Genomic DNA, 24,784 nt, shown 5'->3' on the forward strand with positions numbered 1-24,784 from the left:
TATTGACCACCAGAGGTCTCCAAAAACAAGCCTTCCAATAGAACAATTAATATTAAGCAGGAAAGTATTACATGAAAGCAAATCTATTGTTTGAGGATCAATCCTAACTATGTTCTCCAATTTTTTTTGAAACTAAAAGACAGTGTTGTGTCTTTTACACATTGGCTTCTCTTGACTTGGAGAGGCTTTAAAGAAGAGTTTTCCACAGGACTGGTACTGCAATATATTAGGACATTAAATATTTAATGAGCATATTCATTATGAATGATTCTATCCTTATACTGAATAAAGGACTTGAGATGGGGTAGGAAAAGATACAGGAAAATAATTCATCTTCTCACCAACTCTGGCTCTTCCCCCCCTATCTAGTGTTTCACTGCTTACCCGCTCCCACTTGGGAATTATACCTTACATGTGTATGATAGAACAATACTTTCTCAGCAATGAACAGGATATTCTAGAATGGCTTTCACCTACTCAGAGACAGTGCAAACGAAACCCCCAGGAATTCCCCTGCCCTAGTCTCTTCTTTCCACCCAAAGTCCTACTTATATTTGACTTTTACCTGAAGGGAAAGAGATACATACTTCTCTTATTGTTCTAATATGTGAAGCTTCAAACTCAAGTTAGAATAAAAAGAAGGAAGGGTTTATCTAAAGAATTGTAGCATTGGGGATGTTTTAAAATGTGGAAAACTGAATTTGTTGATAAGACATTTAGAAAACAGAATTGGTTGGTAACTAAACGTGTTAGATGGTAGCATTTACTACCATCTAACATTTCACAATGGCAGAATAAGTGAGACTGTTTCATTACAGGTATCCATAAAGTACTTCTAAGATGAATCAGTTTATTCACTGTAGAAACACTGAAACTCAAAAAGGAATGGTTTAGTCATTGGAATGTGAAGGTTCACATGCAGTAACTCTGTACCTGGGAGTGATCACTTACCATAGTACTCCCACTTTGACACGGGCGCCACGGCTATTCCACACTTGAACACGCCACTTCCTGCTCCCAGGACCATTGAGGTTACATACCCTCCATATGACTAAGAAATGGAAACAGTTATTTTTATGGAGGTAAAGGAATTAAGGACATATGGTAAGCAAGTCACAGTTTCCACATTTCTCACATCTTTATATACTGTGCCTCTTTTGAGATAGAAAGCATGGTAGAGAAGGTTTAAATTGTCCTTAGTTGGGTAGTATCTAAAGACTATACTTTCAGAGCCCTGGTCCCTCTTCTTGGTAGGTGTAAGCGGAAAGTATTGAAAATTTGCTGGGTAGTACTAACTGAAGACAAAAAACAAACCAAAACCAAAACCCAAAAAAAACCTCCCAAAATCATAAAAGCAACAAACGCTAAATCTTTACTGACTTGGACACATGAGAAAAAGTCTCCCTCCTTCCCTCTCTCCTTCTATCCTTCTTTTCCTTTATCCCTCTTTCTCTCCTTTCCTCTTTTTCTCCCTTCCTCGCCTCCCTATCCCATTGTAATAAACAAAAGTGTAAGCCTGGGGGGACTCAACGCCCAGAAATCTAAGACATTGGACCTTCTTAGATTGAAATGATTGACATGATTTTCACCTCCAAATATGTACAAACAAAAGTAAATTATCCTGCTCTGGGTTATATTCACTAAGGAAGGCATACAGATTCGTCAGCCAAACTACTCACCCAGCCCCAAATTGCAATCCGTTTGTCATCCACAAATCCCATTTTTGAAAATTGTCTAAAATACATGGAACAAGTCCACGAATTAGTATCACACTGTGTATAGAAAACTAAGATAACTGCACAAATGTGAGAAACCCTGCCATTTGTTCTCTATTTCATTCTATTAGAAACAAAGATTAATTGCTGCCAGCAATCAAATAAACACCTGAGATCGATGTCTATCATTTTTAACTTGAGCCAGATGAACAAGGTTTACTTGTGTTGGAGTCCATAAAAAATGTGTGTGTGTGTGTGTGTGTGTGTTTCACAGAAAACAAATCCTGGCTGTTTTTTTCACAGCTTTATATAAAAATTTGCAGCCCAGATGCACTTTTCTTTACATAATTGAATTTAAATCTCTCCAGATGTTTTACAGTTTGAGAGAGGCTGTCCCTGCAATGGAGAAGTATAGAGGTGTGTAGAACATCTGGGTAGGGCTTAGAAATGTCTCTGGGCCCCCCTACCTGAGAACTTAAACACCATTCTCTAAATACATCCCTTTTTTTTTTTTTTTTTTGCGGTATGCGGGCCTCTCACTGTTGTGGCCTCCCCCGTTGCGGAGCACAGGCTCCGGACGCGCAGGCTCCGGACGCGCAGGCTCAGCGGCCATGGCTCACGGGCCCAGCCGCTCCGCGGCATATGGGATCCTCCCAGACCGGGGCACGAACCCGTATCCCCTGCATCGGCAGGCGGACTCTCAACCACTTGCGCCACCAGGGAGGCCCTACATCCCTTCTTATGATGGGTGTTGATTAGATAGCTCAGCACTATTAAATAAGAAGCAATTTTTCCTTGATGGATTAAGAAGTCTTTTTGTCACTAAATTGTGTTCAGGATTGGAATCCAGGTAAAGAAAGGAGAAAAAGGTTCTTTGCGTCTATTTCTTTCTTTTTTCTTTTTTTTTTTTTTAGACCATACTTCATTCAGATTTCTTTTGCTTTTTTTTTTTTTTTTTATTTTTTTTATTTATGGCTGTGTTGGGTCTTCGTTTCTGTGCGAGGGCTTTCTCTAGTTGCGGCAAGTGGGGGCCACTCCTCATCGCGGTGCGCGGGCCTCTCATTATCGCGGCCTCTCTTGTTGCGGAGCACAGGCTCCAGACGCGCAGGCTCAGTAATTGTGGCTCACGGGGCTAGCTGCTTCGCAGCATGTGGGATCTTCCCAGACCAGGGCTCGAACCCATGTCCCCTGCATTGGCAGGCAGATTCTCAACCACTGCACCACCAGGGAAGCCCGCGTCTATTTCTTAATCCTAGCCTTATATCAAAAGGCAATTTGTTTACTTTAAAAAAAAATCTAGCAAATGGGGCCCTTAACTTTGTAGTGTCAAGGGAGGAAGGGGACCCTTGCATTGACTTATATGTGACTTTAAAAATCTTTGTTTTCAATTGATGATATATGTCTTAGACTGCCCTGAGTTAAGCAATATTAGAAAAAAATCAGTGTAAATAGTTTTCAACTCATTATCCTCTCCACGCAAACTTTTTAAACTTAGAACACATATGTACAGAAATGTGCACCAAATCATGCCTGTACAAGCTGGTAAACCTTTACAGAGTGAGCATACCTTGAGCCAAAATATAGGGCATTACTATCACCCAGAAGCCTCTGTGTCATTTCTCTCTTTGAAAAAAGAAAAAAAGAAATGTCTTCCTTCTATTGGATTCCATAAAAATTTCACCTGAATTTATACCAATATAAATCGGGTCGTGCAGGATATACACTTTTGTTCCTGGCTTCTTTTACTCAACAGTCTGCGAGATTCATCTGTGTTGTTGTTTATAGTTCCTTTTAGTTGCTGAAAAGCAGCTACTTATTACTTTTTTTTTTTTTTTTTTTTTTTTTGCGGTACGCGGGCCTCTCACTGCTGTGGCCTCTCCCGCTGCGGAGCACAGGCTCCAGACATGCAGGCTCAGCGGCCATGGCTCACGGGCCCAGCCGCTCCGCGGCATGTGGGATCCTCCCGGACCGGGGCACGAACCCGTGTCCCCTGCATTGGCAGGCGGACTCTCAACCACTGCACTACCAGGGAAGCCCCTCATTACTTTTTAAATGGAATTGTAGATTGTGGATAACACAATTCTATCATTTTAGACTTGAGAAGACCTGGAAATCATGCCCTCTCTCACAGAGGACCAATCTGGATAAATAAAAATGCGTTTGTAAAATATCAAAGCCTCATTCCTGAACCAATTTATCCTCTCTCTTATCTAACCTTTTTTTTTTTACTTTCAAGGATAATAGCTAATCATTAACTTTGATGTAACAGACTTAGGGATACTTAATAAATTGTCATCTTCTCTCCTCTTTGGTTGTTCCTTTTTTTAAAGGCATTTTCCTCCATCCATTTAATCATTCACTATTTTTCTCCATTTCCTAGTTTACGGTTTCACAACATTATTTAAAATCACTAACTTACTTTACTTTCCAGACATCTATGCAGTTGGTTATAGAAACTCAAAGACTACACTTCCCATTCACCAGTTGAATGCAATTGAATGTAAGTTGGAGGGAGACCTAATTTCAAATCCTGACCAGTCTTGGCAAATTACCTAACCTAAGAGCCTCCATTTCTTTACCTGAAGTGTAAGGTATGAACACCCACCTCTCAGGGTTGCTGTGCAGCTTCAATGAGAATGCAGGTAAAACACTGCCTGTTACATGTGCATTCCAGGGTAACCATCATTCATGACTAACATCTTTCTTAAGCCATATCACATCTATTTATAGTCTCATAACTGATGTCATTCATCCTTAACGAAGCCCTTATAATTGTGAGTGACGGTCGTGTTCCACAATTTTCCCAAATTGAGGGAGTAACCCTCACTCAGCAGAATGTAGGAGCCACTCCTAGGACTTCATAGCTGTCACCCTCCTCCAAGGTAAATGTACACCGAACTCCTCTACTTATCCTTGACTACAGGGTTGGCTTGCTTGTTTAGTTAGATGTTTACTCAGGGGTATATTTATCCCTGTTTGTCCATGTGTTTGATGAATTCTGAGTCTCAATTCCTAGAAGGTAGTAGCACATATGTCAACTCGCTTTCTAAGTCTAAACATAATATCTTCACTAAAAATCCAGCCCAAGAATGAAAGATTCATCCCACCACACTTTAAATTCTTTACACTTCACAACTTTAAAATATAAATGGAAGGAGAAAGAAATCAAATGACGTTTGAATTCATCTCCTAGTCACTCACCTGGCTGCTTCAATTTGATCTTCAACTTCAAATGTTCCCAGTCTTCTGTTGACTGCGTGCATGATCTTATCTCCTTGGTAACCACTTCCTCTGCCATCAAAGCTAGCTACTATAATGTTTTCTGTGCTTGCAAGGTAAGTAGCCCAGCTGAGTGTGAAGACAGCATCTGCTTTTTGACTACAGGGGCCTGCATATCTGTGAAAAATCCCAAACTGTTAGCCTTTGTGGTTTTCCTGAATCAAATGAGGAGTGCTTGCATTTCTATCCCCTGTGGACAGGAAGTGTACGTCTTCCTGTTCATGAGCCTGAAATCGTGCCAGCCACCGGGGGTGTCCACAATGGGTCCTCTAAAACTTGGCAACATGACTATAATGGCTGTGTGTTTCCTCCAAAGAGGCCCATCAGTTTTATCTTTGAAAACTGTTACCAAACACAGACTTCACAGGCCAACAGTTTCTAAGTCTTATATATCTTGGAGATCAAAGAAGTAAATATTCTAATAACTGGGATAGGGGAGTTGTGTTATGAAAAAACAATGAGGATGACAATAAATTCAGCTTTGAATATATCTTTCTGACTGAGCTTACAAACATTCCTAGACTACAAGTTTCCTTGGTTGGAACTTCCTTAAGGACTTTGACTGCTGTAGGATATGCACTGCATGTGCCTCAGTGCCCAGCACAGTGCTGCTCACTAAGCCTCCACAAGGCACTGTGGAATGGGCCAAAGTATGAATGAACACCATTCCTTAAAACTTCAAAGGAGAAAGAAATAGACTATACTGGAAGATGGGTATACTGTTTGGCATTCTATTTATTAACAAGTTTAACTCCCTTATAGCTGCATTTCTTCATATAGACTACAACTTATCCATACACAGCTGTGTGTACAATCTCCATCAAGCCCTCTCATTTTCATTTGTTAATCAAGAGACACTCCCTACAGCTCATTGGATCTCATGTAAATACGTCTTCTTTGCACCATCTACAGGACTCCTGGACCCAGATCTTCTCCAATAAGTCTTCCCTCCCCAGCCTGTCTCTCCTATTCATCTGCTCACTCTCCCCTCCACAGGACTGGACAAGTCCTGCTTGGACCACTTTGCTAACATTTTCCTCCCTTTCCTTAGGGATGGCAGTCAAAAGAACTTTAGTTTTAAACAAAATATTATATGACTTTAATTTTACACTAGATTTTGCAACATTCTAACTTTAAAAAGAAGAAGGCATTCATGAATATCTTGGGCAAGTAAACATTTTTTAATATGTGAAATGCCTTGGTCCTTTCAGTGGTCTTATATTTGGTAGAGTAATAGCTTCCCTTAATATTAACTATGTATCAAGTTACCTAACCCTGTAAGATTAAACACGTCATTTTTAAAAATAGAAAACAAAGATTTAGACATATATGAAAATGAAGAGGAAAGTCACTGAAGAGAATGGGCACCAAATTTACCATATTTTTTTAACTTTCCTAATGAAGGGGAGATCTAGTCATTACTTACTGGGGAGTCCAAGAATATAAAAATATAACTTTTTTTTTTTTTTAACAAACGCTTGTATCAAAATATCACTCTTTTTTAAAGGTAAAGGATCCTTGTTTAGTATTGGGGCTAAGGCCCAAAGCAAGTGAGTGCTACTGTAGTCAACATTTGACTAAATTAGGTGTAAGGAGAATCAAATAGCATATCTGGAAGTTTAAAATACCTCTTTCTCTTTCTTTGAGCTTTTATGTTTGGTTTACATGGAACTGTAAACACAGCTGAACAAGACCATGCCTGATGCTAGTATCTGTATCCCTTCTTTTTTTTTTTTTTTTTTTTTTTTTTGCTACTAGCAACAGGAAAGTATCCCTGAGTTCTCAGTTTTCCTTTCTGTATAATGGGCCCAACAGAACTTACCACATCGGCTTGCTGTGTGGACAAAATAAGGCAAATTACCTGGCATGAAGCAGCCACCCAGAACTTTTATTGGTTTGTTTTGTTTTGAATAAAGGAAATGAGACAAGTTGGGACAGGAAGAGTGGCATTGTGGCATTATGTGTGAGGTCAGGGCAACTTTGGAAATATTGAAGTAAAATATGTTCCTAGTAATTATCAAAAATATTTTACAAAGATGCCATATTTAGACCTCACATGAGCTCTTATTTACTGCTCAAAGACTTGTGATTTCAGAACTTTCTCTAGGACTTAGAGAAGTTTGAATTATAATGAGTACTTTCCTGTGTCACATCTTCTCTTCACCAAAAAAGGGAATGGAAAATACCAGGCATATTTCAGGAACTAAAGAAACAGAAACCTGACATTGGAATGAATTAAAGGCTACCAATGGGAGATGTTTGGGCAAATTTGGAGATAAGGAAACTGTGAAGACTGTTAATACCCATCTATTGCTTGTTAAAATGTCCGTGAGGTAAGGATGAACATGGGGACTTGAGAATCTCTTTGGAATTCCCTCGGAGTTCAGGGGGGAAAAACAATCAAAACAAACTCCATATGCCATTATGATAGAAGAAGAGTGTCTACCTTCTCTATTAGAAAGATGGTAGAAAACACAGGTTTGGATTTGCAATTACAGAATGGAAGAAGAAATATTAAAACTGCTCTACAATGATTCAGGAAGAGAGAAAGGATGCATTTGGCTCTATTTTTCAGTAAGCTGCACCGGGCAAAAGATGTACAAATGGTTAACTTCTAAATTATTCCCTTATCTTGAATACTTACACATCTATTAGCAGAGGATATTTCTTGGATTTATCAAAATGAGGAGGCAAGATCATCTGATACCAGAATTCTAAACAAACAGAAAGGTTAATTAGTGAATTAAGAACACTTATTAGCACATGATTTTGGTTCCTTATCTTTGTCAGTGATAAATAACATGTAGAGTTTAGCAGTTTGTTAAATTAGAATAGAAAAAGAAAATGAACCGATTTGATTCAGCATGTTTTTCAGATATAAAAATATTCTCTTTCAGGTTAAAATACTAGTTTAAGGTTAAAACAATAAAGTTGTTTCTAATGGATCTATTAAATACATTAGTGCCTTGTAAAATAAAAGGGCATCTTAGAATTGCTGATGTTTTGTTTTTATGATTCTGTTCTTTGGCATCTGATCTACTTATCTAGTTTGTTTATGGCTTATGTTCTAAGTTTTCCTCCGAAATGTTTTCCTCTTCTTGAATTTCTTTGAAGATGTTTAGGATTTTTAGTTGGCCTTAACTCTATCTTAAAATTCTGATTTAATAACATTTTTGTAATTCTTATTGCCATCCCAGACCGTAAAGCTGAGTTCCCATTTTCAGCTCTGTGTTTCACAGAATGAAATCAGGTTTATGTGGGGCAAACTGTTCTGTACGATCTTGTGCAGGTCTGTTTAATTCTCTGTGCTTTATTTAACTTTAACATCAGTTTAATAAAATTTGTTCCTAGATAATAAATCAGTTACCTTTGCTCCTAAATTCAGGCTAATTAGTTAGACTAATCTTTTTTTTTTAAGAGAGCGAGAGAAAGAGAGAAAGAGAGAGAGTTGTTTCATATTTTAATAAGATTATTTCCAGCTTCAGTAGATTTAACCTGTATGGAAAAAAATCCTTATCTCTAGAGCTGTTCTTCCTTATGTTTATCTTTCTTTTGTTTTTTGTTTATTATAATTATTTTAGTTGAGGAAAAAATAAAAGTTTAAGAGTAAAATCTTTATGTAGATAGATTTTTCTTCAATGTGTATTTTGCTGGTTATTTTATGCCTTCTGATTAAATGTGCTTATCAGAACAAAAGTTTTAATCTTTATTATATTTGAGTAGAATGTCAAACTATCAGTTGATAATGATGTTTTTAATAAATATGCCAAAGTCAACACTTGATCTCCCCTTTGTCTGAATCAACACTAGTTGATTGGAAATGTTTTACTTCCTATCTTTTGGAAGATGCACCGTCTCTCCTTTGGCGGGGGGTGTCACATCCTAATATTTAACATGTCACATCTTTATATTCAACACCTTCTGTACCAGGTGGTCCAGATAGCTCTCCAGGACTCTCTCCAGAACTCTAAGCGCTTGCCAGTCAAGCCAGATTCAAGGTCCAGCAGCACTGGCATCACATAGGAGCTTATTACAAACTTAGCATCCTGGGCCTACCCTGACTTGCTGGCTCCAAATATGCATGTTAATAAGATCCCAGGTGATCCATAAGCACCTGCAGTTTCAGTAGCACTGCTTTAAGCTCTTCTTCAAAAGTACCCTCTACTCTCCATGCTTTTCCTGACATTTAAAATTGGATGACCTGAGTTTCTTCCATTATTATCCTATATTTTAAAAAGAATCTAAAATAAATCAGTCTTGATGGATTTCCCCCCCCCCATGGGTTGTTAGCCCTTAATAGAAAAGACAAGCAAACAAATAAAAATGACAACAACAAAATTACAAGATTTCCTACTCAAAGAAACCCCTTGTTCTTAGTCGTCCCTGAGCATAATCCATGATCAGGCCACCAGGCCAGGGCCTATCACGGGGAGGAGGTTAGGAAAAATTCAAGACTTCTGTGCTGAGACTGAAGTTTCAACATTTTATAGCCAACCCTATTTTTTTATACAAGTTATTTTAAATCTGTTTGGGTTAAAGGTAAAATATATTAGGATATCATTAAGTTAAAAACACAATTAATACTTAATAGTAGAATAGAGTTACTAATGGGATGAGACTGAACTAGCAATAATGCATTTTCTCCAAATATTTTCCTCTTAGAATAATATATGTTACATAGAATAGTACTGTATTTTTTAATTAAAAGAAAAGTAAAACTAGTGGTTCTTGTGACAGAACATTTCGTGGAAAAATAACCTTACATTAGATTTACGTATAAAATAAAATACATATTGTCAGATAAACTTATATTTAGTTATATATTTACTGGTGTTTCCATGAAAAGTTATGTTCCAACAGAAATTTAACTTACTTGTTTTGTGCAAATAAATGAAGTCCAGTTTTTTTGAGGGCATCTGGACATCCTGCAGCATTTTATCCAAAGCTGAATTGTCTTCCAGGACTCTCAGTTCTAAACAAATAATTGGGACAGCAGTCATTTGTTACAACGTGAAGAATCTGGATTGTGCAAAGCAATAACAAACAAGTGGGCGATTCACTGATGGGACTACACGTACTTCAGGTTATAAGCCTTGTGTTCAAGTCATTGTTAAGACACTCTAAAGCCAAAGAAAATCCCATTGTGTTAAGTACATGTTGCTTCTATTCACACACACTTTCCTGAAAAGCAAACGAGGGTGAAATATGAGAAAGTACCTTTATCATTGCTGTTGCTATGCAGAGTAGAGAGGGGCAGACCAGGGCCTGTTAACATAATCGGGGAAAAATATATTTTAGAGTTCTGTTTTTTTTTTAAGAAGATAACATACTTTTCAAAAATAGCGTTTGTTACCATTTAACTTTGATATAATTTTGACACCATTTAGCTTTGATAGAATGAATATCACAGTGGATAAGAAGCTTACTGTTAGCTGATTTTCCTTTTCCTTAAAATGAACGCAATTTGAGTGAGAAGTATTACCGGAGAGGCACAGGGCTCTGGAGAATGAAACAGAAAATGCACCTCTGACCCTGCTGGGCGCCTTGCACACATTACTATGCCTGAGTCCAATTTCCTCTTCTGTGGACTAAGCCATCCAGACCCAACGAGAGCCGCTATCCTTCCCAACTCTTAGCACCGAGGTCCAGCGAGTACCACAACCTCTCTCAGGCCCCGCCCCCTTAGGGTGAAGCTCCAGAGCCAGGTTCCCTGGTCCCCAAAGGGCAGATTTCCCTCCGCTGCTGCCCACACTGCAGAGTCCTGGACCAGGTGGCACATCTGCACTGTGCCTGACTTGGATAAGCAATTCCTTCCTGGCATGCGAAAAGTGTTTTTTCTCACACACTCAGATCTTCACTATTTATCCCAACTGTGGTAGTTGCAGAGTAGAAGGTAATGTATAGAAAAAGCTATCTCGTGAGCTATTTAATTTTGATACATTTGGATCATGATATTAATTTTTACATTTGATCAGAACCACAGTGGAGGCATTATAGGGACATGGGTTTGAACCCCTGGCTTTTGTGCTTTGTGACATAAGATAACATACTTATGCTTCAATCTCCTCACATGTAAAATGAGGATAATGATATCTGCATTATAGAGTTTTCTTTTTAAGGGATCAACAAGATCATGAATACAAAACTTGAGCACAGTGCCTAGTATATATAAAACAGGTGCCCAAGAAATGGTGACTGGAAACAGCCATAGTAAAGAACTACAAAGAAAATATGATATTAAAGAAAATGTGCCAGTAAAAAAAAAGGTTCAGATAAATGGTTTGGAGACCTCTTTTTGGCGATTCACAGTTCTTTTTCAGAATATCCAGACTTTTTCTCTCATTTTGAGAAGTAATCTAGCTTAGTGTTAATAGCAGAGGCCTGTGTTTGAATCCCATTGGGCCTCTTATTAGCTGCGTGACCTGTGAAATCACATTGTCTCTCCTTGTCCAGATTTCTTCACTTATAATAAAGAAAACAATAATAACAATAGCAACAGAAGATGAAGCTGTGAGCAGGTTGAGTCACAGGCACCACCTACATACATTTTTCTCATTTCAAGGGGCAAGTGCATAAAATTATAATTTGTTTTAAAAAAATGCACAGCAGGGCTTCCCTGGTGGTGCAGTGGTTGAGAGTCCGCCTGCCGATGCAGGGGACACGGGTTCGTGCCCCGGTCTGGGAAGATCCCACATGCCACGGAGCGGCTGGGCCCATGAGCTGTGGCCACTGAGCCTGCGCGTCCAGAGCCTGTGCTCCGCAACGGGAGAGGCCACAACAGTGAGAGGGCCGTGTACCGCAAAAAAAAAAAAAAAAAAAAAAAAGTGCACAACATGTATGTGTATAAGGATGAAGTGCCTCTGTCATACATAAGCTCTGGGATGTGCTTTCAGTCTAAAGCAAGCCTCTTGGTTAGAAAGGGAAGGAGAGATGGTTAGCTCACCACTTATACATGAGTGAAGGGAATAGGACTTATATGATCTCAAGAACTCAGATTCAATAGGAGAGAACTGAGCAGGGATGAAACTGGGCACTGAAAGGAAGGCTTCAGGGATGGAGACACTGAGCCAGGAGGGTGGTAAGAAGGTTGTCCAGAGAGGGTAGGGGATGCAGGGAGCTACTCGAGAGGGATTTTGGGGGTACCCCCTGCTCTCCCTCCCTGTCCTTCATTCATACTTACCAGAACATCTCAGCTGATAATATTTCGCCTCTTTACTAAATGATACAGAGTAGTACTGACACCTTTCTGGATTCAGGTCACAACTAAGGCACGTCACTTTTGTGTGGTTATTAAGTTGGATTCTGTAAAACCAACGGTGGAAGTTAAGTACTTGATGAAAGGAAAAATGAAAGAAGGAATTGAATAATGCTGTATTCTAGTTTCAAAGATATCAGAATGCCAAAGCAATACTCAGAAACTTTTAAAATGTGAAAAAAAGGCATGAATTAATTCATAATAACCTCAAACCTCCCGTTGTCTGGAAATATCACAAAGCATCTAATAAAGTCATGCTCTTTTGTTGACATGTGGGTTGGTTTATCGAGGAATGAAAGCATTCGATAGTAGTTCCAAGTTAATATATTAGGACTAGGCCAAAAATAAAAATAAAAACACGAGAGCCAGAAATTGTTCATTAGCTAAAAGGTCAAGTCAACAACTCGATAAAACTCTTACTTATAAAGATTTCTTCCACCTGGCATTCCTTTATGTTCATTACTAATGTAGTATCTGGGAAGAAAACAAATGAAATATATTAATTCTGTTTTTAAGAAAAAGTCAAGTACACTCCATTTAACTCAACACCAAGCACTAGTGTTCACACAAGTGCATGTGCATTAGTGCTTGCCCTTCCTTTATCATTCTTCCCTGCCCCCTCATCCTCAGAAACCATTTGACCCCCATCATCTCTAAATAGGGGATTCTTTTTTTAACAGACTAAAATATCTGAATATGGTGATTACTCCCTTAATTAGAGTCACAAGGAAAAACTCAAAGAAAGTCTTCTTTCAGAATAATATGACTGGACAACTAGTCTAAAGTTGACACCCCATTTATCTACACTGTTTTCCATATTTTCTGTTTCATAACACAAACCACACGGCGGCAGGAGCCCCATCCTCCTAAGAGTGGCAGAGCCACTTCTAAACAGGACCTTCAAAAACTGCTTTGAGCAATGGCAAAACTCCTCCGTGGTGAAACCAATAAAGAATTATAAAAAGTGCCTAAGATTCTAATGAAAAACAACACTCCCTATCCCATCAATTCATGCGTGGTAGTTGACAGCCTCTGAAAAGCTTTCCATTCGCCAAAGAGTAAGGCCGAGACATGGACAAATACAATAGCCTCTCCAAGCCTTCCAAAAATCCAGTATCAGTTGAAATTTAACAAAATGCCCCTGAATGCTAGTTCAGTGTTCCAAGACGTTTAAGAAAAAGAGGCTCCAGCTCTTCTAATGTAAAGCAGGTAAGAGCAAGAGGTAGAGCTGCTTGGTGGCATGGTATCAAGTCTGCTGAGCATATGTGAAAATCATTAAGGCTTCCGTATGTTAAAAAGAAAAAAGTCCTGAACACATTCCAAATAGACTACTCTTTATTTGTAGAAGATTTTTCCTTATTTCTGGGCAACGAATGGCATGATTATGACAAATATATTGATATACTACTGATTATTAGAATACTTACAGGTAATCACTGGTAAGAGCTTCTATTCCAATGACCTCCCAGGCTCCTTTTGTAATAAATGTGCAATTCTGATGGGATTTTTTTAAAAAAGAGGTTTATTAGACTCTCTCTCTGATCAAAGTTAAGGGGAGGATTAAATCATTTACATCAGGAATTGGGATAATCTCAGTTCTTTTCCCCATCCTACCTTACTGCAGATACCACTGGGGTATTTGAATTAGTCGGATTATTGGTACATAGTGATCGACTTTACCAAATGATTTCCACTTCAAGTTAGTTTCAAAAAAAGGAGATCAACCTGAAATAAATTATTTAAAAATACTCACTCTCTTATCTGTTTGGAAGTGACAAATGTGTTTGTAGCCCTCTTCGTTGCTGATGATCTTGTAGAAGCTATTCCCGTCAGAGGTAAAATGAGGTTCTGCAGGCCTAAACTAGAGAATAATAGGAAACACGAAACATGTTAAAGCACATTAGCCTCATCTCAGTACAACTTTAGCCTCAGAAAGTCCTCCCAACACCTATGCTCAAAACACATATTTCATTTACTTGCCGATTGCAATCAGAGGGTCTCAATAGAATATTCTCCTCCTAGAAAATGCAGACAAAAGATCTAAGTCCTAGGGAATTTTTGGTGGGGAGTAAATGAAAGAATAAACATGAAGAGGCTTACACAGGACACTCAACACATAGCAGTGGTTATTGTTACCCTTAGGCATCTTCTGTCTATGGAGGATAACGCTATGGTGTCTTGATATGTGTGAGAAAATTAGCATCAGCCTTTCAGTTCTAAGAAGTCAATTTCCTCGATGTCACAATGTGCTTTCTTGAAACAGACTAATATTATTTTTGACTGTTTCTAGTTGGAGGTGGTTTGTAATTTGAGGGCTTTCCCCCTCCCCCCTGTTTCTTATACATAATTTTTTTGAAAGTCAGACTTAGAAACTCTTTAATCATTTCTGGACTAGATACCATAAGGAATGTCTGTCGTATATTTCATACGGAAACATTCATATAGTTATCATCTCTATTATAAGCCTTTCCATTTTGCTAAATAGGATCAACAATTTACCCAAAAAAAATAGTTGTATGGAAATATAGAACAAAATTTCCATTTTTTACAGTTCGATAAAAGATAGTTCTCAGAACATAATGTCGTTTAAGCAGAAGAGGATCTATCCCAGCCTGAAAGGAATATATCTCTTTACGACTTCGATTTCCTTACTACATTTGAGAGCAGGTAGGAGATGGTCTTTTAAAACTGTTGGTTCACTTCACTCTCGCTGTTTCCTCGCTCATCAGCTCCCATTTTGGGAAGAAAAATGCTTCCCTCTTCTATTTAGTGATTCAAAACGAATGCATTTATGGAGCAAGCCGAGGCGTGCAGTACACTTGGTGTTCTCATTACAGAGCTCGGAAACACATTCCCCTCTCTAGACCTGTGTTCACAGCCTTATCTTTTTAATACATTTCCCTGTTTCCCCTGGATGGAGTTGTGCCTAGTAGAAATGTGTGAAAAGTGGCATCTGTCTGGTTAAATACAGAGAGGAAAAAACATATTTTTTTCAAAGAGTCGTGAGGAAGTGTAGCATGTCTCTTGCCATGGAGGAAACCACTTTTCATGTTGGCAAACCTCTCCCCTCTGCCCAATCAATGCCTGAACAAAAAGGATGTGTGAATGCTAGGGGGCTCTGAGCCCAGCTGGAAGGGGTCGCATTTCTGGACCAGGGGGCTGCACCTCTGTGTTCTGGGAGATGAGAAATCCTTACGTTTTTTATGTCACTTTGTTTCCCTCTTAAAGGGGCTTAATAGAAGTGGCCATACAAATTAGGGGCGATTCACTCTTCCTCTTTCACACGAGGTGCCATGAGGGCTGCAGTGCCTTCATCGGTTTGCTTCACTCCACGGGCTTGTAGCATCGTGGCTGGTATAAGTCTGCACAAGGTGTAGCGTGAGGCATGGGAAGTCATGGAGGGTCACGTGCTTCCTTGGAGAAAGTTCTGCATCCAGGGTATAGTAAAGTGTGAACCCACGTGTGTATGATTCCTCCAGAGAGAGGTGCATAGCGGGTGTGGTGTGAGTGCCACTGCGTCCTTGCCGGGGGAAGTCCTGTCCCCTGTGTTTGTGCAGAGGCTGAGGGCGGAAACCATGTTTTCTGCCGGCAGAGCACCTAACTTCGAATGTGAGGTCAACGAGGACAACTGGTATCTTGGCTGCCTTTCAGCAACGGTTGCTTTTTAACTTTCCAGGAGCTAGAATTTGCCTAGAATATGTCTTTTATTTTATCTGCTCTTCTCTTGAATTTTCACTTGTCCTTTTACTTTTTTCAACCAAGCATGTTGTATATTCTCTATAAAAAGACATCTCTACAGGGGGCATTAAAATATTACGTGACAAAAGGTCTCTATTAATAGCAAATAACATAGAGGCCTCGTTTGGTATATCTGCATATTAAATAGCTCTGAGTATATGATCCATACGACAGAAAAACCCATAACTCTCACAACTTACTCTTCCAACCCAGCCAGTGGTACTTATTTCAATGTGCTGCTGTTCCTAGGGAGGGAAAAATACAGAGAGACGTGAGATATGAATTCTACTCTTTAGCTGAAATTTGTGGCAATATAAGCAAGATTGTACTTGTAATAAAATAAAGGAAAGCTATCTCCATTCACATATTTGTATGTATGATAGTACCTTTTACACAGCTACATTAGAACATTTACCTCTCTTGCCTAGAGCTCTGTCCTGGATGTGTAACTCGTAAGCCGTCCTGCAAGCTCCTCCACATTTTCAATTCAGCAAGTCCAGAAGAATCTTTCCCTTATCCCCACCAGCCTGTTCTTACTCCTTCGCTCTTCTCTGGGTTAGTGGCACCATTCACCCAAGGCAGAGACCTGGGAATCACTCCAGACCCCTGCTCTTCTCTCAGTAACCCCCTCAGCCCCTGTCTTCTAGTTCTTTGATTTCTCTTGTTCTCCTCCACCATTATTGCCTTAGTTTGTGTCCTGTCGGGTTTCCCAGGTCCAGGGCCCTGACCTCCTGCTTGGAGACCCTGCTGCCCTGCTCTCCTTCCAGTCTGCCCTCCACCCTGCTCAACCCACAGCTGAACTCATCAGGCATCAGTTAGTTCTATCTCATTATAATTCTTTCCTACTTAAAACCTTGAAATAGCTCTGAGTGTCTTACAAGGTAAGGTCAAACTCCTCACAATGGTGCCTGAGCCTTAGCATATATCTCAAACCTCAGTTCTCATCACCGTGCCTCTGCCTCAACCCCTAGTCCTGTGCACCCCCAGACCCTGCAGGCTCCAAGCTCTTCACCCCAGATGCCTTTGCACAGCCTCTGCTCATAGGGTCCACATGCCTTCATGCTGCCCCGAATATGACAATTTACCCCAGGCTGCTCTAGTCTCCTCCAGGTCATCTCCTGTCCCCTTCTGCCTCCCCCCAGGAAGGTTGATTATCTTCTTTTGTCCTACATTTCCTTTGTACCTTGCTTATACACTTTTAGAGCACATTATGCTGATACTGAGATGATTTAATTGGCAAGAAGCAAAGAGCTTGGTTTTTTAGTTTGGATTCTGGCTGTCACTGTGACCTAAGCAAGCTCCTTGACCTTACTGAGCCTATCTCCACAGTGTCTGGCTACTGTGAGCGTTCAAGAAATGGAAACTAATATTATTGATTTTCATAACAGTCTTCCCTACCAGAAAATAAACATTTTAGGGACAGGCATGCTGCCTAATTTTTTTTTCCCTCCAGTGCTATGCACAGAACTTGGAACAAAATAGGTATTCGATGATTGCTATATAAGTAATGAATGAGTGCCTCAAGATATAGGGGCAGGCGGTGGAGGGCAGGATTTCTGAGGCAAGAATCTGCCGTGTGCCCAACCAGGGTGGAGCAGGGAGAAGAGGTGTGGGCACAGAGCCCATTACCAGAAAAGGGCTTGTCGAGCTGTCCTTGACATATGCCAGCAAGCCTCCCCCAGGCTCTACCCCTCCTGAGGGTCCCAATGGGGCTTTAATTTTGATCCACCCCCTATACCTTGAGGTCTCTGGGCTGGAAACAACCCCAGCACTTCAAGGTTGGATTAACACTTGCCTTTGCCTTAATGTTGCCACCCTCTTAGCCTGGAAGTTATCTATTTACTTTCTAAAGCTGTTTACTGCTGAAAGATAGTCACAGAGTGGTAATAGATTTGTGGCCTCTTGGTATTTGTTTTGCTTCACTCCCCATTTCCTGAAACATGCTTCCTTGACCTTGCGGCCCCTGGCTTTCTTGGGCTTTGTGAATTTTGACATCAAATTCTATTTTCTGCCTTTCCAATCACCACCACCCTTTTCCCAAGTGATAGTCTCCATAACTAAAACAGTATGACTAGTGAGAGCAGATGAACTAGACGTACCACCGGGTAATAGCAAATTATCTAAAAGTCAGTCAAGACTTACTCACTGCCTCAGGGTCAGACACAGAGAAAGAATAGACATTCAAGCTGTATTTCCTGACAGCACTCTCCCTGTTTTCCTACAGCCCTCAGATCACATGTAGCTTTGGAAGCAGAACATCCCGATTCAACTTTACCACTGAGGAAATCCATCTTCCGGTGGACTCATCGTAATCACAGATATCCATGACTGAATAGTTCTGAATCCTCCGGATCCACTGCAAAGAAATCCTTTCTTCGGTTACCCATGTCACATCACACAAGTAGTAATCCCTGAAAGGAGGGAGGGAAGGATGGATGGAGGGATGGAGGGAGGGGAGAAGGAGAATAACTATTTCCAGACCTTGGTACAAATAGACATTCTGCTCAATGAAATCAATCTTAATAGGAATACAGTTTTAAATAGTTGTTGAAGCCATTTAACACCGTAGTATTTTACCCTTTCTTAAAGCTTAAAGTGTAATTTAATTTTGAATGGAAATGCAAATATATCTGACAGGAAGAACAACAGCTAACGTCCCACAGAGGTGTAACATACATGCCTCACACCATGGCTCAGGACTTTGCAAGTCCACAACTGGCCTTTGGTGGTGCCAGGGTGTCAAGGGTGATATTTTCCCATCTCTTTTCTGCTGTCTGGAGGGACCATTACAGGGAACCCAGGGACACTGGTTGAGATTTTATTCTTTTCTGGCAATTTGATATGTTTCTCTAAAACATTCTTCCTACTAGGGAGAAACTACAGTTGACCCTTTTCTCAACTTCATTTTCAAAGGGGAAAAAATGGACTCACATCTCTGCAAAGTTTGAAAACCAAATAATTATATCCTACAAATCTTTTCTCAAGTGTCCAAATATAAATCGTGTGAAGAAATTAAGGAAACTTTTGGTATTTTAACATAAATTTATATAAATAGAGATATCTCGAGCAGTACAGCCTCCTCCAACAAAAACCTTTAGCAGTGTTTGAAACTACATTTTGAGAGATAAGTGAGATGCATGGAATTCCTAATTTACCTTTCTGCTAGCCTCCCTAAATATTTGCTCTGGATAATTTATTTTATTTTATTTGCTCCCCACACCCTCGTGCGATTTTTGTATGACACTTCTTAAATCATTCCTGTCCAGTGTGTGATCAAAACCTTGCTCCCTTTGGTCAGAAGAATTCCAAAGGAAATTCTTCGTTCCACCCCTCCCCATCTGACGCTATGGCCGTATCTGTTCACCCTAAACAGACTCCTTTGCTATTTCCTTCACGGGCTGTGCCCACCCCTCCTCTTGTCAAGGCTCTCCTTGCTTGACTGCAAACTCTCTGAGGCTGGGCCACAGCTGTCTGGTTCACAGGGTATCTCCAGGGCCTAGCAGACTACCTGGCACAAAGCAGGTGCTCAGGAAAATTCTGTGGAAATGTAGCACTGAACAGAGGGGGAAGTCCTGTCCCATCCTCCTGACCTAAGTAGCTCTGTCCTTCCTCAGAACTCACAGATCCCTTCCTGTCCCCACTCCCTTCACAGACACTAAATCAAACAACAAATATTTGTTGAGTGCTTAGGATGGATCAGGTGCTGGATAAAGCACTTTAAGCCCCTCACCACTTCACTATCTCCCTTTGCGGGGCAGGACAGTCATGGTGTTAATACGCCCAGGGGTACCCGGGCCTCCAGGCTGTCTCCGCTGCAGGTGGCAGGCACTGAAAGAAGACCAAAACCCCTCACTGAGCAGCAAAGCACCACCTTCACACAAACAGGGACTCCTCTCCATTTCAGTCCTTTCTCTTGCTTATTAAGAACTGTAGGGCTTCCCTGGTGGTACAGTGGTTGAGAGTCCGTCTGCCAATGCAGGGGACACGGGTTCGTGCCCCGGACCGGGAGGATCCCACATGCTGCGGAGCGGCTGGGCCCGTGAGCCATGGCTGCTGAGCCTGCGCGTCCGGAGCCTGTGCTCCGCAATGGGAGAGGCCACAACAGTGAGAGGCCCGCGTACCGCAAAAAAAGAAAGAAAGAAAGAAAGAACTGTACACTGTCCAGTCTGGCACGACTGGTGTCCCCTGAACACCCTATGAGGCTTTCCACATGCCTCCCTTTGTCAACTTGCCCTTCGGTCTGAAATAACTGTCATGCTTCAACTTCTTCAGGATTTACTCAAATATCCCCCGCCCGTGAGGCTTTCTTGAAGACCCCCTCCTTCTACACCGCTATCACGGGTCTCATGGTGCTTACACGAACCACCAGGCTGCGGAGTCTGAGAGGGAGAATGCTGCTTCACCGGCCCAGGAGCAAGGGCGCCTCATCTAGTCTAACTGCCCGGTACTGAGCCCAAGGCAGAGGCGTTAAGTGAGAAAATGGAAAGGCGAACCGGTCATCCCGGGGGGCAGGGGATAAATACTTGCAAAGGGAATGGAAGAATGAAATACAAGATAGAAAACAAAAGTTTTTGACATGAACTCTCTAGACCTGGGGTCAGAACCATTTTTCAGAAAACGGCCAGCCAGTAAATAGTTCCAGCTTTGCAGGCTACATGCTCTCTGTCACAGCTACTCAACTCTGCCTTGGCAGCACCAAAGCAGCCAGAGACAGTGCATAATGTGTGAGTGTGGCTGGGTGCCAACGAGATGCTGAGATTGGAAGTTCATGTAAATTTCACCTGTCATGCAGTATTATTCTAATGATTTTTCTTCCCAACCATTCACAAAGGTAAAAACCGTTCTTACCTGGCGGACCATCTAAAAATGGGTGGGGGCAGGATTTGGCCGGCAGGCCCAGGGGTGCTAAGCCCTGTTCTATACCAGTAGTTCTTATTGTTTTATGTACCTGTCTCTAGGGGGAAAAAGGGTAGCATGGAGTCTGCGGCCCGCGTTGGCAGGAGGCCCTCTTACCTGCGTGGTTCATTGAGTTAACCACTCCACCATACGCAGTTGCGCTTAGTAGTGGTTTTCTTTGCAGGTAGTAATAGGTACCTTATTTTAAGTATCTTTAATATACCCAAAGAAACATTTACACAAATTAGGGGAATTAATATCACACAACAGACCTTTATTACATGCCTACTCTTTGCAAGGCAGCAGCCACTTTACAAAGGGATACCCTGTGTCGTATGACTCTCAAGCACAAGTCTCTCCCAGTGCATTCAAATACGATTTGCTTTATAAAATTCAGTTATTCCGTCTATATACACTCTCGAGGAACAAATAGATTTCATAGAGTGAGGAGTTTTATCCTGAAAAGAATTAAAAGGGTGAAGCTAACCAGCAATGTTTACCAGAGGGATGGGTGGAGGCTCTACAGAGGGAATGACTGGGAGAAGGAAATCTGAAGCCAACTGCTTTTTTTTTTTTTTGCGGTACGCGGGCCTCTCACTGTTGTGGTCTCTCCCGTTGCAGAGCACAAGCTCCGGACGCACAGGCTCAGCGGCCATGGCTCACGGGTCCAGCCGCTCCGTGGCATGTGGGATCTTCCCGGACCGGGGCACGAACCCGTGTCCCCTGCATCGGCAGGCGGACTCTCAACCGCTGCGCCACCAGGGAAGCCCCTAACTGCTTATTTTGAATCCTGATTCCAACCCTGTCCAGTGTGTGACCTTGAACGAGTTACCTAACCTCTCTACACTTCTGTTTACTTGTCTGAAAAACATGAACTCTAACATTCCTCCTGAGTTCCTGGCCCAGAGTAGACTCCACATGGGTGTGAACTCTCCTTATGTACAGAAATTACTTCATTGCTTTAGTATTAAAATCACTCGTATTCCTCTTGGACTAATCCTGTTTCAGAAGTTAGAAGATCTTGTTGAATCACTGGGTCTAACCTGGGAAAGGCAGTCAGTGGCTCAAGGGAAGGCCAGGCTGCCTGTACAGTCCCTGGTTCCTCTTCCACCCCTCCCCCAACCACTCTAACCAGTCTATTCAGTATGTGCCTCTCTGTTTTTACAGAATAAAATTGGCATGTTGTGGAAAGTATACTTGATGATCCTGCTTGTTGGATTTTTCTGGTCTTAAGTGGGGACTTAAAACTTCCAGTAAAGACTACAATTAAGCCCTTGGTTTCCTTATATCTTTTTCATGACTCACTGACATCCTAGCCTGGTGTGATCGCAGCTCCAGGCTGGGTTACACACTCTCATTCTGTCTCCCCTCAATTCCAAATCCTAAAGAGAAACTGATTGAAGAGAAGCACTCCACTGGTGAACCGCCTTTATGGAGCCCTCACAGGGTGCAGAGTACACCTTGGGCTGTGGAGAGTGACAAAGGTAGTGGAGGATACAGGTTCATGAACCTTTGATCTAGAAATGGGCAGGGAAGATGCCAGAGGCATGTGAGTTTCCTGGCAGACTTCCCAAATTCCATCGCTCAATGTTTTCAAATGGGGAAAAGTTACTTTTATGTGGCTGATTGCTGAACCTGAAGCATAATGTTTGGCTTTTAGTAGATAAAGGTATTTAGGACCAGGAGACCCACTAATCATGTTAAAGCGTTTTCTTCCCACCTCACCTGCCCCTTTCCACTAGGCCACTTTAGAAAAGAAGAAGGCTATTTGGAGTCCACTTTCCTAAAACAACCCTTGGAAAACGTGTGCATGTGTGGGGAGAGCCTCATCTTCCTGTAGGATTTCAGCTGCTGGATGCTCTGTGATGAAAGGATGAGGCCTAAGGAGAAAATGAGTGATGGGTGCGCAGGCAGAGGAGGGCCTGTCTCCAGGAGTGAGTGAATTACTACAAGACAGAGCAGAAGGTGCCAGGCAGCTGAAGAGGCATAACTTGCCCGCATTAACTTGGCCCTGCTGATCTCTGTGTGAGGCTAGAAAACGAAGCACCGCCGTGTACGAGAACATTTTTCTCCAGAGGGGCCCTCAAGCCTGCTTTTAGCAAAGCTGCAGCTGTACTGGTGCCAACAGAGACCAGAGCTTGGTTTGCAGTTTCATACACAGCACATTCCTGTAGCATTTCCAGAGATGCTTCTTTGGTGAAATACGTTCCCCAGAAAATACCCACAGCGAGTAAGGCAACCCTCACCATGAGTGTGGCGTAAAGAACTGCAAAGAACAAAGACTTAAGGATTCATTCATATAGGGTGAAAAATAAGTCCTCAAACTGCTTAAGTTTCCCGAGCTCCGAAATTCACAACTGTGCCTTGGAAAGTGATTTCTAAGTGGGAAAGATGCCACCTCTTCATCTGTGAAATGGCCGTGAAAATGACACCATAAGCAGCGTGTGGGTAATAAATGAGACAACGTGAGCAGAGCGCCAGGCACAGTCCCCCACACAGGAAGCACCCAATACTCTTCAATTCGACTATTCTATTGCTCTGGCCCAGCAAGTGTGGGCCTCTGTCCTATTCCCAAGCTCCCATGCTAAGTTGCTGTGTGATCTTAAGCAAATGGGTCTACCTCTCTGAGCCTCAGGTCTCTCATCTGTGTGTCACAGAGGTGTTCTCAGTGTGTTCTGGAACCCCGGTAGGTTCTGTCAATTCTGAGACTCCTGGGGGAAGGAGAAGGCACAGGGGCTGGGCCTGTAACCTGAGCAGCCACCTGCCGTTTGCTTACTGGCACCCCACCTCTGTTGTCTCTCACTTGCACAAAGGTTTCTCGTTCCTTAAAAACATTTGTAAGGTCCAAAGCCCCTTCCAGATCTAAAATCTTTCAGTGTGGGAGCTCACGGCTCATCCTCCCTTCAGACAGATGTTGGGCGTAGACCAAGAGGGCACGCAGGGCCTGCTGCTCTTTCCTGGGCAGTCCCGAGCTTGTGTACGCTCGGTGATCCTTCCACTGCAGTCCTCCTCCCCCCCACCGTGCCCTGTCCAATTCACTCATTCTCCAGGATGCTTTCTTTGATCCCCGGGGTCACGGAAAACCCATCTCCCCCTCCTCAGAATGCCTCCAGCCTTTTGTTTATGCCTCTGTCATAGGCACTTTGGGAGTCATTTATTGACATGTCTTATATCCTCCACCCCATCATAAGTGCCAGAAGGCAGACTCAGCCCTACAGGACATCTGTGAGTGTAAATAGTGGGTGCTTAATCAATGCTGATGGAAGAGACGGCTGGATGGGACCAAAGAGCAGATTTTAGAACCTAAAAAAACACTTTTTAGTTGACTGATAATTAATTTTCCCTAGGAATAAACAGGTTAATATAGATATTTCTAAGCCCTCCAGCATGCCTGATGTAGTAAATGCAACCCTGAGAAGGAAAATGCTTCCATATGGCTCTGATGATAACTTCAGGCTTCTGAGGGCACCAGCTGAATTCACACAGAGGGAGAGAGAGGCACCTCGAAGAAGAGTGCTTACAAGCTCCTTCTTTCAAGTCAGAAAGATTTGAATACAGCCCCCTACTGGGTCATTTTCTTAACCTCTAGGCCTCATTTTCTTATCTGTAAAAGAGTCATATAATAATAGTTGCTGGAAAGAGTTACTTAAAGACTAATAAGATAAAGCATGTGATGCCCTGTGTCTGGCACACAGAGAGTGCTCAATAGATGCTAGTCATTATTTAGAAGCAATGATAAAACCAACATAAGTAATGGAAAAGAAGAGAGAGCAACCTGATGGCCAAAAGTTTCATGCAGTTTGGTGTTTACAGGAAAATGAAGGAGGGGCTGAGAGTTTCAAACCACCAAGGATCATTCAAGCAAATGACATCTGGAGGCCCATCGGTGTTGCGGGGGTGC

The 24,784-nt window shown here is 41.7% G+C and overlaps 1 protein-coding gene across 2 annotated transcripts in view; it reads right to left on the reverse strand.

Annotated features, from left to right (window-relative positions):
* The window catches only part of DPP4 (dipeptidyl peptidase 4), a 79,039-nt gene that overhangs the window by 15,213 nt on the left and 39,042 nt on the right, over window positions 1–24,784 (reverse strand). For both annotated transcript variants that reach the window (XM_060106551.1, XM_060106550.1), the window contains exons 11-22: window positions 18,263–18,398; window positions 16,188–16,232; window positions 14,003–14,110; window positions 13,677–13,744; window positions 12,670–12,723; window positions 12,175–12,296; window positions 10,212–10,259; window positions 9,868–9,966; window positions 7,639–7,708; window positions 4,917–5,111; window positions 1,680–1,734; window positions 952–1,051 (exon numbers count right to left, since the gene is read on the reverse strand). In XM_060106551.1, the coding sequence (XP_059962534.1) occupies window positions 952–1,051; window positions 1,680–1,734; window positions 4,917–5,111; window positions 7,639–7,708; window positions 9,868–9,966; window positions 10,212–10,259; window positions 12,175–12,296; window positions 12,670–12,723; window positions 13,677–13,744; window positions 14,003–14,110; window positions 16,188–16,232; window positions 18,263–18,398 (1,100 nt within the window). The remainder of the gene's footprint in view (window positions 1–951; window positions 1,052–1,679; window positions 1,735–4,916; window positions 5,112–7,638; window positions 7,709–9,867; window positions 9,967–10,211; window positions 10,260–12,174; window positions 12,297–12,669; window positions 12,724–13,676; window positions 13,745–14,002; window positions 14,111–16,187; window positions 16,233–18,262; window positions 18,399–24,784) is intronic.

The sequence above is a fragment of the Mesoplodon densirostris genome, chromosome 8 (genome assembly GCF_025265405.1).
Source record: "Mesoplodon densirostris isolate mMesDen1 chromosome 8, mMesDen1 primary haplotype, whole genome shotgun sequence".
Taxonomy (NCBI): Eukaryota; Metazoa; Chordata; class Mammalia; order Artiodactyla; family Ziphiidae; genus Mesoplodon; species Mesoplodon densirostris.